General features: G+C 36.4%; 1 protein-coding gene across 1 annotated transcript in view; it reads right to left on the bottom strand.

Moving 5' to 3' along the window:
• The window catches only part of LOC126425093 (peroxidase-like), a 136,826-nt gene that overhangs the window by 16,399 nt on the left and 105,560 nt on the right, over positions 1–14,867 (bottom strand). The window contains exons 9-10 of the mRNA XM_050088011.1: positions 6,073–6,220; positions 3,209–3,365 (exon numbers count right to left, since the gene is read on the bottom strand). Of these exons, the coding sequence (XP_049943968.1) occupies positions 3,209–3,365; positions 6,073–6,220 (305 nt within the window). The remainder of the gene's footprint in view (positions 1–3,208; positions 3,366–6,072; positions 6,221–14,867) is intronic.

The following is a 14,867-nucleotide window of genomic DNA, read 5'->3' on the forward strand; positions in this document are numbered from 1 at the left end:
ATTGTAAGAGAAAGACCCCACTGCAGCAAATGCAAAGAGTTTGGCAGTTGTTTAACAATCATTGACACCCCTGACACATCAATATAAGTGTTTTTAACATTAATGAATTGCCTTTCTGCTCCAAAACTTTGTGTCTTTTGCAGCAGTCCCTGTAAATCAATGAGAAGACTGCAAGTACAAGCATTTCACATCTTAGTTGTGAGCAGAAACATTACAGAGTCCCATACCAAACCTCTGTGCTGAGGATGGAGAATTGCCATCTGGCAGCGATAACTCATGGTGTGTTATGCATAAAGGTTATTCACCCTTACTGAATCACCTGTATATCGGACTGTTGCCACCGAAAATTATAGCAATATTTATATGACAGTCCTCCCACTTAAGATTTTTTAAAATAACTGTAGGTGTTACATGCACTGCTTAACATTGCAATGATCAGTGGGAATAAATGTTAGTTAAAAATTAAAAATTATATATTATTCATTTTTGCAAAGGAAATTTTGGGTAATTTTGCTAACATGTAAAGGAAGAGTAAATGTAGTGAGTTTTGTGAGATGCTAATGACTTTTTTTTTTTACAAAAGCTTTATGGCATTATTCACATGATTAAAATTCAATATTGTTAAGAAACAAATAGTTTTGCTGTAAAATTCATTATTAGTGGACCACTTAAATGACATTTTTGTTGAAAATATTATTTGGGAACTTTTCAATTATTTGTAATATTTTGCTGAGGTTTGCAATACTAAGTTATCATATTTAATATTTTACTAATATTTAGAGAATTTCATAAATTTTAGGTGGGAAGTCCAGTGTGGATGCAATACTAGTCAAAATATGGTTTGTAAAAATGGAAGTTTATAACTTTTAAAGCTTATTAATAAACATTTTTGAAATGAAAAACTATTTGTGCCCTTGTAAAAGTATTATTACATATAAAAGGCATGTAAATAACAAAAAATTGTATACAGTAAAATTTGTTAACCATTGACTCACGAGGTGTGGTCTCTCAGACTGCATGAAAATTTTCAAACTCACTCTCCAAGGCCAGTTGAGGGGGAAGGCTTCTATACTCCCCCTACCCTCCATAAATTGCCACCCCTATGATGTTTTGTTGCTGTTTGAATTATCACCTTCTGTGTTTATTGTTGAGACTTGTTATTAATAGGTGTTGGAGTCTCCTACTGCGCGACTCGTGAACTACATACCTGTTTTCTTCAGCACAGTACCGTATAGCCCAAAATGTGTTGGCACGAATGTGTCATTTTTAACTTTCCCGAGTTTGATGAAATTGTTAGTCAGTCTATGAAGGAAGGTGTCAGTGATATAGATCGAGAAATAAACAAAAAAGACAATGATTTTACATTAGCCAGTGATCACAGTCCTGCTATCGAAAAAGAGTATCATTCAGATGAAGAACTTCAGGAAAGCTGTAATGGAGGTCAGTCTGTTTCTTCAATGAAATATTTAAAGTGTCTGTTAAATTTGAATGTGTTCTGAATGGTGATAAAATGTAGTTCCTAGCAATGAATGTCAATTTGACAGACTTTCTTTTTGTACCTTTTGGTTGGATTTTTTATGTGCTAATTTAAACCCTGGAATTTAGTTTTATTTGGAAATTTATTTGCTACAGAGATTGCATAATTTTTCACAATGTAAAATTCAGTACTCTAACAGTATTTATCTGTACTATTTAAAAGAACCACACAAAATTATGTGCTTATGTGTGATAGATAGTAAAATTCTGCAGGCTTTGTTTAGTGCAATAAAATAAACTAGAAGCATTTACGAAACACTTAAATAATTGTAAAAATAAAAATTATATAGCATAAATTAGAAATTTCAAATGATTTTTGCCTTAAATCTCGGTTCAAACATAGGGGTCCCAGAGACCACACCTTGTGGTATACATCACAGAAAAGTCACCTCGTGAGTTAAGGGTTAATGTATCTGTAGCTCCACAAGGTTTTTAGATACCAGCAGTACTGATGTGTAAGTGATCAGTTGGACTGACAGAGTATGTGAAATGATGCATATAGGCCTATTAAGTCTCTGGGCAAATCAAGGAGTGGGGGACTGCATTTGACAATGTAACAATGAAGTGCTATGTAATAGAAAATTGAAGTTCAGAAACTCTGTGGTCCACTGGCTGTGCCATGGGACTGAAATTGGAAAATCATAGTACAGTACTCAGTGCAAAATTGGACTGTAATCTAAGAAATACTCAGTTTAGTCATAAATGACAGGTGGGAAGTCTGAATCTCAAAGAAATTTGACGAGTACTGAACCTGCTACTAAACAAATATATTTAATAATGTTCAGTTAGTGTTTCACAGGATTGTAAATGTAACCATGCCAACCCTGGCCCCTCCCCAACTTCTAAAAAATGAAACCAACCTAATTAAGACATTGTTCTTTAGAGAAGCTAGATTATTAAATTAGGACAAAAAAAATGAGAGAAAAAATATCAAAATAAAACAAGCATAACACTAATGATTATACAGATATATGTCAGACTTATAACTGACTGTCTTCAAAGATAGAACGTTGTTGTCAAATGTATACAATGTTATGTTGATTATAAATAATCACTCATTCTTACAGCACATAGTTAACTTGTTCTATATTAGAAAGTCTTCATGCAGATTTTAAGCTAGCAGTAACAGGTGAACAGCAACTACTAAATATAAATGAAGAGGCATCAACATTTTTCAGAATAATAGCACAAATTGTTTACAACTGTTAAACAATACTTGGTTATTATTTACACTTTCTAACAGCCCCTCCTTATTTACCTTAACTTGTTACTTATCCCTCCTGGTATGATGTATAGAACACGATGAGTAAATAAAGAACGGAAGGAGGGTGGAAGAAGATTGAGGCAGAGGTTTTACCAGCATGCAAAAAAATCATACAGTTTCCTATTTCTTAGTTTGGATGCTTCTTTTCAAGATATGTGGTGCATGAAAAGAAAGGAAAGAGAGGCAAAAGCAATACATTGGTGCATATTTAAAACTACATAATGGATCAATTTAACAAATGAGAACTACTCTACACAGGGAACAAACAATACATGAACAATGGCTCTGCTGAAAGAGACCAGTTTAGTGTTGAGTCAGGCAAAAAATGTGAGCTCAGTAATAAAGTGAAAGTGATGTTTTACAGCTTACATGTAAATCAGCTGAAGTAACAAGTTCTGACACACATACCTCATAGTCTGTGTATTTATCATCCTTTGCAGTAGGTTGTTGTGCCATACCAAGGGCTATCTGATCCAAATGATGACCCTGAGTGATTATTTCTGGCCTATCCAACCAGTTAGTAATTTTTTGACTTCTAAATGGACATCCTATACCTTTGTACAGCCTGCAAAATGTGGCTCAATTAGTCTGATGTACAGATAAAGAAGTCCATATAACAAAGAAGTCCATATAATTTTCAAGTCTTACATGATGCATTCTTTATAAGTAAGAACACATCAAAGAGTAATATAAACATAATTCATCATTAGAAGATACATGTAAATAATTCTAACATAAAAATCCACATGTGTAAGAACAGTCTTTATCCAACTCTCCTTCTAGGAAGCTCAAATATTATTTGATCAGATGTATTGCTTGGAACCAGTTTTGATTTTAGGTAATTAAAAGAATGCAGAATGATAGTGGGTCCACTTTTGTTCTTATTATACAAACTGATCTGTCATGTGTAGAAACATGGAAAAATATAGATAGTTCTTAAAATCAAGTATCTTCGTCTCAATATTGACAGTTTATCTTCATCTCAATATTGACAGTTTTTGCTCAATAGTTTTTAACTGATACTCCCACTCCTATCAGCATTTTATAGGAGATACTTTAATGAATAATCCTAGTAATGATTTATTACTGTTTGATTATTTACCTCAAATTTTGCTTCTATGATTCAGTTCCAACACATTCAACAAATCAACATGCGAGCACCAACAGGCTTACAATGGAATGAGTGGTATGCATCCACGTGACACAGTGAGTGTACAAAAGCATCTACCAAGTTTTTTCACAGTTTGTTCACTTGGAATCCCCTAGTGTTCTGAGTATGAAATATTTATTTTAGCATTGTTGCCCCCCCCCCCCCCCAAAAAAAAAAAATCCTTAAGCACAAGAGTTTAATGCTTGAGGGAGTTGGCACCACATCCACACACAAATAATCTAATTCCCATAAATTCCAGGGATGAGGACAATGAGCTCTGGCACCATGTGCAATCACATTCCAGATGTGTTTGATCAGATAAAAATCTGAAATCTGGTGAGTTGGGGGGGGGGGGGGGGGGGACAGCAATTGGAACTCACCACTGTGGTCTGTGATATGGTGCATTAGCTTATTGAAAAAGGCCACTGCTGTTGGGATACTTGATTGTAATGAAGGGGTGTACATGTCTGTAACCAGTGTACAATACTCCTTGGCCACACAGTGCCTCACATGAACTCCACTGGACTCACGGATAACCACACGGATGTTCCCCAGAGTGTAATGGAGCCATTGCCAGCTAGTCTCCATCGTGCAGTACAGGTGTCGAGGAGCTGTTCCTCTGGAAGATGACGGGTTTGTACCCTCCCGTCAGTATGATGATGAATGTAACAAGATTCATCAGATCGTGCAACACTCTACCATTTTGCAAACGTCCAGTGCCAGTAGTCACATGCCAATTTCAGTCACAGTTTCCGAAGTCACGGTGTTAACATTGGCACAGGCACGGGTCATTGGCTGCAGAGGCCCGTCGTTAGGAGTGTTTAGTCCACTGTGTGTTCAGACACTCCTGTAAACTGTCGAGTTAAGTCCGATGTTAGTTTCATCACAGTTCACTGACTGTCTCGTTTTACCAGACTGCCCAGCTTACGACATCCGAGATCTGTAATGAGGGATGACTGCTGCCCGACCCCATGTTCGATGATTTTGTTTCGATAGTAGGCTGGTGATCGTAGTGTTCTGGCTGATCAGTGTGTAGCATGGTCTGCACATATAACTTACTTATATCAACTTTCCTTCAGCTAGTTAGCTCCTGAAAGTTATCGGCAGTAGCAGGAAGCAGTCAAGAAGTGTAAAAACACTTTATTATACCTGCCAACATGTGTTCATGACTAGCTCAATTATTATACATGTACTTGTAGATTCCATCACTAATGACAGCATAGAAACACTGCAGCAGAGTTACATGTTAAATGTTACTTGAATTACAGTGTTTAAGAATAAAAAGCTGGAATGTGCTGTTGTCACAAAATAATACCTGAGTCTCAAAGTAATCCAGTTTTATAACATGATATAATTTGTAACGCACAAGTTTCAGAGCTTAGACATTTAGTACCATTTTCATGAACACTGTTTTTGCTTATTAGAGTCATAATAATCACTAATAACCAAAGTAAATGTGTGAAAAATACATCGCAAATAAATGTATTATAAAACTGCTGCCTCCCCTGGAAGAATTTCTATGGACGCCCATGGTGCACATTATTGACGAAAAGTTCTTATGGAAGAATTCATAAGACTGTTCTGCTCGAATAATTTAGTTCTTCTGTGCTTAGCTGATTAACAGTTTCCTAAAGCATGCTCAAGGGTATATGGCACAGATAATCTGTTTTGGATATTTTTGTGCAATGAATACCTAATGTCCAAGTGCAGAATGGCACCAGAAAATGTTTTCCATTTGATATTAATGAAATGTAAAATTTAAAGTAAACCAACCTGCCGGCCTTTTACTGAAATGAAATTTTTTATTGAGTTAGATGATTTGTAATATATGATTTCCAACCTAAGCTCTTATTGGTATCAATGCCCAGAGACTTTGAACATTCTTATTACCATATAAATCAATTTTTATTTTGATTTAAGAACTTATTTATAACTTCTATCTTTTTAATTAAAAAAAAATATTCTCTGAAGTTTTATTGGATTTATGTGGTTTGGAACCAGTGGTATAGAAAGTGTCTATAAATGTTGACACAAAAGTGACTAACTTTTTTTTTTTTTTTTTTTTTTTTAACATTTAATGGCACATATGCAAAAAGAAAATATACGACTGACCATAGCTTACCGCATGCTACCTTGAACGATTCCATGGAACATTCGGTAAACTGCTTCTGTAAATTCTGTAAGTGTAGCTGGATTTGTAGAGGCATTGTAACAATAACTGAAGCCTGTCTCCCTTGATGTGATATTATATTTTGCCAACCAGTCCTCACCTGTAATCAGGTCAGGTCCGTTTGTGGTCAGGGAACATATCATCACATTGTAACACAAATAGGTGAGATGATTCCTTACAGCTAACAATAATGGTGACAAAGTTGTGATTTTAATTTTATACATAATGTTTATGATGTTTTCAAGTTACGTCATAGATGGTGGTGTCGGTAAGTGGATGAGGGAGGCAGGGGAAAGTGGTGGGGTAAAGAAGTAGCTTACCATCTAATAAAAGCTCTCTCTGAAGGTTGGCATAGTTGCTGTGTTATGTATTTCAAAGTTGCACCAGCTCAAAGATAAAATTTCTCAGCTTAACAGATAAAGGCAGCTTTTTAGGTAAAACATGGAATTTATTTTATGCTTTTTTAGCAACATATGTTTGGTAAGGAGACACCATACCTGATATGATTTAAGGTAGGTATCCCCCACACCCATCAACAGCTGCCACAACTTCTTTGTTGGACTGAAAACATTTTCTTCCAATCCAGAAATTTCTTTAAATGTTGATATGGATGGAAGTGTCTGACAGTGCCAAGACTGGTAAACAGTTTGGAGTTTAATATGATTTTCAACTAAAATCCTTCATATACCCCAACTCCATATTTGTATCAAGAGCACTGTCCCGAAGAGGAATAATTTTTCTCAATTCGTTACCCACACCTGTTTCTTGTTCATTCATTCATCCATCCATGCATTCATCCACTCATTCATCAATCCATCCATGCATCATTTCTGGAGAACCCAGAATGAAGGAGTGTGGTCAGAAACACAGAACAAATAGAATTATAAATTGACAGTAAACTGCACTAAGCAAGGTAATTAATCAAAACTTTTATACCCTAACTTCCTCGTCTGAAGTGGTATACTAACAAGATATTATGATTAGAGCTAATCCACTCATAGGGAAAATTATGGTAATTCCTAGTACATTGGTGTGTGTGTGTGTGTGTGTGTGTGTGTGTGTGTGTGTGTGTGTGTGTGTGTGTTGTGTGTGTGTTTGGTTGAATACAGAACAGCACAATTCAATTTGTCAGCAATCTGGGGGTGTACAGGGTGTGAAATGAAGTACACATAGTTGTTAGTTCTGGCACCAGCAATGGCTTCAACCTGTCGAGGCATCATGCCTAAGAGCTTACCATTGATGACATGATATATCCCATAAATAAAACTTTAGCAGCAATATGAGTTCAGCCCTTTTGCAGGAAGGAATATCTTTTCATCTCTAGCCACCTGGAGTTTCACTGTGAATGATTGTACTATGTGTGTATGATCTTTCTGTATGCTCCATTATCAGCAATGAATTCATGTTTACTGCTCTAAGGCCTGTGTTACACTATCATATTTCCTTGTCAAAGCTGATATGTCAAATATTTATGTCAAAGACATTTATGGTGTAAAAGGGAACTTCGTCAAATTGCACCTGTCACCAAATAAAGATGATCAAATCTAGGGCCTTGCTGTAGATTTGATCATAAAAGTCACTTGTCTTCTGTTCACTGCAATGTGAAATGTTACCACTTGGAGCACTAGTATTGCTGCAGTGTTCTGTCACTGGTAGTGTGTTTGTAAACATGGCTGCGAAGTTTAATTTGTCTGTGCTGTCAACTACAAAATTAATAGAAATGTATAAAGCTGATGAGGCACTTTACAATGTGAGGCACCTTGAGTACAGAAATAGATTAAGAAGACTGGATAGCTACAAAAGAGTTGCAGAGGTGATTAGCCATGAGATGCGGCCTGGGTGCATCACTGATGACATGGCCTCTGCTCAAGCTACTCTCACAAGAAAGCAAAAGTATGTATCAACATACTTAATTCTTCTTCTTCTTTCGTTTCACCCTCTTTGGGGTACACTGGATCAATCATTTCTTTGTGTATTGTTCTTTTCTTAGGGCCCAGTATTTCTTCATTCTTTCTGATCTTCTTCTCCTCTCTTCTTCCGAGATGAAGGATTTGGACTTTTGTGTGGATTTGTCTTGGAACCTTATGTTTTCATCTTTAGTAATTAATTTAGCAGTTCGATCAATAAGTGAATTTTCTGAAATATTTAATTCCACTAGGTCTTTCTCAGTTTCTTTAAACCAGTTGGGCTTCGTTTTTCGGTTACGGAAGAAGTCAAAGATTTGTTTAGTTAATCTGTTGGAATCCATTCTGAGAAGATGACCATAAAAATTTATTCTCCTTTTTCGCATAGAATCTGAAAGTTTTTCAATTTTCTTGTAGAGAGTTTCATTTTTGATGTATATAATCTTATTGTCTTGAAATTTTGGCCCAATGATTTTTCTTAAAATTTTTCTTTCCTTTATCTCAAGTTTCTCCATTTGGCCTTTGAAATTCATGTTAAGTGTTTCTGCTGCATACAGTGCTTCTGGCTTAATCACTGTCTTGTAATGTGTAATTTTGGACCCCCATGAAAGGGATTTTTTGTTGTATGTATTTTTTGTTAGTTGGAAGGCCAATTCAAGTTTATTTTTTCTGGATTCCATTGCTTTGCTTTCCCCAGCATTCCAAGTAATCCATTCTCCGAGATATTTGAATTCTTTTACTATTTTAATCTTCTGTTCTTGAACTTTGAGGTATTTACATGAGTGCTTGATGTTTGTCAATATCTTAGTTTTTTCAGAGGAGATGTGAAGACCAATTTTAGCTGCTTGTTTCTTTAGTTCAAGGATTTGCTCCCGTGCTTCTTCCATTGTTTCAGCAAACAGGGCCATATCATCTGCAAAAGCAATGCAATTTACTTTAAGGTTCTTCTTTTTGCAACCCAGTCTTATACCACTCTTAATATTTGTGTTCCATTCTCTCACTACTTTCTCAAGAGCACAATTGAACAGCAACGGTGAGAGCCCATCGCCCTGTCGCACTCCCGTTTTTATTTCAAAGGGTTCCGACAGTTCGCCCATAAATTTAACTTTCGAAAATGTATTTGTAAGGGTCGCTTTTATAATATTAGTTGTTTTCTTATCCAAACCCATTTCTTCCAGGACTGATAACAGAGATTCTCTATCAATCGAATCATATGCTTTTTTGAAATCAATGAAGGAGATTACGTATGACTTTGCCCTTGATTTTTGGTAAGCCATGATGTTTTTGAGGTTTAGTATTTGTTCTGAACATGATCTACCCTTTCTAAAACCTCCCTGGTATTCCCCGATTTGCGGATCCAATTGCGGCTCTGCCCTGTTCAAAAGGACTTTAGAAAGAATCTTGTACGTTATATCCAGCAGTGATATTCCTCTGTAATTGTTGGGGTCTGTCTTCAAACCTTTCTTGTGGATAGGGTGGATGAGAGCTGTTCTCCATTCTGCGGGGATCTCTTCTTCTTTCCAGATTTGATCGAAAACACACTTTAGGGATGTAACTGCATTTTTGTCAGCCTGTTTCCATAGTTCGGCCACTATTTGATTTTCTCCAGACGCCTTGTTGTTTTTAAGTTCTGAGATGACCTTCTGTAGTTCTTCAGTCATCGGTGGTTCTGAATCCGGCTGCTCACGGTTGTTTGGAATGGATTCAAATTTTTCAAGGATGGGTTCACAATTCAAGAGTTTCTCAAAGTAGCCTGCTAGTATTTTGCAGTTTTCTGTGTTGTTGTGAGCGATGGTCCCATTTACATCTCGAAATTGGAGGGTGGGTGCTTTGTATCTTGATAACCTTTGTTTGAAAGTTCTGTAAAAGCTCCTTGTGTTGTTTTTAGCAAATTCTTCATCAATTTGGAGGAGAGTTTTGTTTTCATGTGTCTTCTTAATCCTTTTTATATTTTTATCTACCAGTTTTCTAACTGTAATGAAATTCAGTCTACTTTCTTCTGTTTTCTGTGATCATACTTAATTCATTTATATATATAATTTTTTTCTGAGCTCTCCAGGCCTCTTAATCTGTTTTCTGTGATCATACTTAATTCATTTATATATATAATTTTTTTCTGAGCTCTCCAGGCCTCTTAATCTGTTTTTGTACTCAGGATGCCTCACATTGTAAAGCACTTTATCAGATTTATACATTTCTATTAATTTAGTAGTTGTGGGAGAGAAAATGTAATTATTACTTTGATCTACAATAAAAATGGTTTTTAATGCACATGAAGTGTATTGGCCATTTATTTACTTTCAGATATTGTCCTTTAGTGCTTTATAAATAGCTTAACAGATTTCAGGTATTATTTTAGTTAACGTGCACTGTGGTATTCGAGTGTTGTACTGTAAGTTAGAGAAACTCTCTCCTACAGCAAGAAATCGGAATGTTACTATGAGCCTGTCTTCTGCAGATATAGGAGTTCTTAAGTGAGTATCGTGCTTTGTGGTATGACGAGACACATTACTGGGCAAGTACTGAAATGTATGCTCCTCCATCCTTAAGTAATTTATGTAAGACTTGACATCCTCCACTTGGAGCTCACGTAACAAATTTTGCTGAACACTTTTATCATCTCGTTGTAAAACTCGTGGCTTCACCCAAGTATGTTTTTTTTTCCCCTGCTTCTCTTCCAAATGCGCAGACAGTGCAGTTGCATTACATGCAACTACTGTGCATAATAGGTTGTTGTTGTCAGCCATCTTGAACTTTGATGAAAAATATGATGGTGTGTAATACCCCTTTATAGTGCCATGTAAAATATCTTTGTCAAAGAAATATGATAGTGTAATACCAGCCTAAGTAACATCCTGATTCCTTCTGCATGCCTCCTGCACCAGAATTCCTACAGAGGTGACTCTGCAATAAATAGCAGCATCTATTTCAATGTAATAAGTGTATTTAGTGACAAAATGTTGGCTTCGACAGTGGAGTTGCAGTCTTTTTGAACAACTTAGACAGAATGTTGACTTCAAGGGCTCATGTAATGTTTTCTTCCACCCTGACCAAAAATGGTTCAAATGGCTCTGAGCACTATGGGACTTAACTTCTGAGGTCATCAATCCCCAAGATCTTAGAACTACTTAAACCTAACTAACCTAAGGACATCACTCACACCCATGCCTGAGGCAGGATTCGAACCTGCGACCTTAGTAGTTGCATGGTTCTGGACTGAAGCACCTAGAACCACTCGGCCACCACCCTGACCAACCTATGGTTGGTGTGAAACATGAAAGTGATGCTCTACTGCATGTTAATGTCAACAGCAACAATATTGGACATGTGTATGAACAATGTGTGGTGTATTTCGACCTCCTTGGTGATCACATCAACAATAGAGTATCTGGACAACCAGTTCATGTGTCTGTGATGACATCTCATGTCCTTTTACAGGTGCATCTGTGTCAGGAATGATCAAGACAAATCTGTTCATAATTTAGTGCAAGGCCCAGCTGGCTACACAATGTGAGAAGGCTCTCAGTTTTCCACCTGCGCCATGCTCAGTCTGTGGGATCTTGTCCACCGTCAACCTTATACCAAATGTTCCAGCACATCCCCAACAGGACTTCTGTGGAGCACATATACAATAATGTTCTCAACTTAAACTGCCAACCTTCAAACTAAACACTCACCAACAGGGTTCGCAGCCATAGAATTCGTACTATCCAGTTCTGGAATTGGCAAGGATACGTCTGAATTTGTGGCCCTAGTAAGTGGCATAGGTGATTACATCCACATAATTAGTGAAATTGGAATAACTCCACTTGCAGCGTTTTCATCTCTGCTTATTAATAATTTTTCTTCTCAGTAATTGTACTAATTATCATACTGTTATGTGTACTGTACATATATGGCGTGTATCGAAATGCTTGAAAAGCTGAATTAGAATTTGATCCACCAAAATTAATTACACAGTAATTTGCTTTCAGCGTACTGAGTCCAACAATATAACCAGTTTTCACTTAAGGCATATTAATAAGAAATTATTGGTAATGGAACTTCGTACTATCATACAACTTTGCCTACATGATATCAGCTAAAACATATTTGCAAAAGGAGTAAGACCATTCATTATAAAAACTGGCATCCCAACTTCACAGTATTATATTTAATTTTGCATGAAAGTAATTAACATTTGAGATAATTGACACTGAAAATACCATATTGTTATAATTTCTATTACCGATTTTATCTTCTGGCTTGTTAGATTTTGGAGTTTAACAACACACTTTTGGTGGTCTATCTTACTAATTAATTAAGACACTAATTAAGATTTTAAATAATTTATCATTACATAAAATAATTAATATGGCACCAGAACTCAGGAGCCAGGTAATCTCACCGCAGAGGCATAAAGTGATTCCATAAACTTTTCTTAGTTTCTAGAAAAAATTTATCAATGCCTATAGCACATCCTGAATAGCAATATTGTAAGTAGCTATTTATGAAATGACTGAATAACATCCAAAACAACAATTTATTCATATGCCAGCTTATAAACAGCTGAACGTCACTCAAAGAGAGAGTCACCACATAATCCTGATCATGTTAACACACATGTAACACCTATGCTCCCAGTTTTTGCTCTCACTACAGATATGTGCATATTGTTTATGAAAATACCTGTAATACTCATAAAAAATCATTAATATGGATGCCTAAAACTTTCAGGTGATTTCTGTAACTCAAATCTACAGACAAAAGTAGTGACTCAACTGTGATGTGATCGGTAGGAAGCATCACCCATCATTCTCACATGAATGAGGTGTTGTTGAACATTGTGACTCTTATGTAATAAGTGGATTAAGTGGGTCATTGCATTGTACTCTCATCCAATAGACTAATGCAAGACAACATTGACTGTGAACTGTGACATTTTGTGTAAATATGGACAGTGCTTTGTGCCACATTTAATTACTTTGTTCAGTTACTTGTTAGGACTCTCCTTGATTACTGAACAGTGTTTCATTAATGTGTATTTTAATAAGTTTGGAATTTGTATGAATATTCCTATTACTGTACCTCTTAGTTATTTTTGAGTTCCAACCTGATAGTAGGCACTAACAATAATCCAAACAATATACTCTTGAAGCTAACATAATGTGTAGAAAATATTCCTGGCACATCATGTCAGTCACAGCCACAAGGAGACGCTGAGACCTGAGCGTATCCATACACTCCTGAGAGCATCACAAGCAATCACTTTGGGGGCGTGATAACTTCAGCTGGCAACGATTACCCCACCAACAGTCAACAATAACATACCTCACGGGAGTGAGGGGGCACAGCCGTTGCTGTGCCGGTTCCGCTCACGTATCGCCGACTGAGCACCTGACAGCTCTGTGCTGCACAACCACCCAAATGCACAACAAAACCACCTACAGCTCGAGCAGTGGGCCAAAACCACTTTCCCCATCTATTACTCGACCACAGCATTGTTGCACCTGGGAGTGAGGGTGCTTCCGTCGTGAGTTTTTGTCATCATATTTCATGAGTAAATGCTGAAGCACTTGATAGTATATGCACAACTGTCTTGAAATCATTCACAGCACCATGTGTTTTCCTTTTTCACCATGGTACTTGTTTACTGTAAAGTCATTGCATGTTTCCAGTAATAGCCACTGGAGACCATGTGCAATAATATCATGGTGAGGTAATACAAGAGGTGGTGGTGGTACAATGATGCAAGAAATAAATACTTCCTTATAGACACTGCCTCTGGAGTGAGTGTCATTCCACAAATGGAATGTTTTATGGCTGTCATCCAGATGCTCACACTAATCGACATTCATATCATGCAATTTGGAACTGTCACATGCACTGTGCACCTAACCTTGCATTATAAGGCAGTTTGTGATCACAGAAATTCACAAACTGATCTCAAGTGTGAATTTTCTCTGCCAATTTCACCTCTCACTTGACTCAACACCAAGGATCCTGAGGCAAATCAGCAGGGATCCTCGGGGAAATTCCACCAGAACACTCACGTGCAGCTCCAGAGAATACTATTCCAGTACAACCACTTTTAATCCCTATTTATGGCATACACTTGGAACTATTTAATGACAGTCAGGTTTTGGAGTCAGAACTACAAGTGATGACAAAGAGTTATGAAGAAGAAAAAAGCAGAAGGTCAAGCAAGCTACACAATGAGAATTAAGGCCTGCAAGCTTGGGTATGTTTCTTTAGCAGAGAACTGGTTGCTGCACAATATTATCTGAGGCAGTTGAAGCAGGAACAGCACTACTGTCTACAAATTCCTGGCATGAAGGAGACAGCACAACTGTGATATCAACAGGTGAAACGTGTGATCTATAAATAGTCATCAGACATGACAGTGCACAAAATTAATCATACAATACATATTTTAAAATTTTTGAAAAAATATTTATTGTTTTCAGTGACTTTATGTAACAGATTCATAATTGACTTCAAATTTACAGAAAACTTTAACCCAAAAATTTAAGTGTTAGTAGTGAATGTGACTTTTCACAACAAATGTCATATTCATACTTTCAGGTTCAGAACACTTCTTATATGTATCCTCAGAAAGTTTGTTATGAATAAAAGTCAATGACAATTAATGAAATTTGAATTTTTTTAAGTTTTTTTATGATGGTCATGAAGTACCACTCCACTGACTACACACATTACAGAAAATGCCTTGGTAATGCTAAGGATATACTAAAAGATACTTTCAGGTTCTTGACCTTACTTATAAATCAATTCCTATTTTAAAAAAATACATTGTCAATTAAAGTTAACAACAGTTTGTGGAATCTGCTTTTATTTACTTTT

The sequence above is a fragment of the Schistocerca serialis genome, chromosome 10 (genome assembly GCF_023864345.2).
Source record: "Schistocerca serialis cubense isolate TAMUIC-IGC-003099 chromosome 10, iqSchSeri2.2, whole genome shotgun sequence".
NCBI lineage: Eukaryota > Metazoa > Arthropoda > Insecta > Orthoptera > Acrididae > Schistocerca > Schistocerca serialis.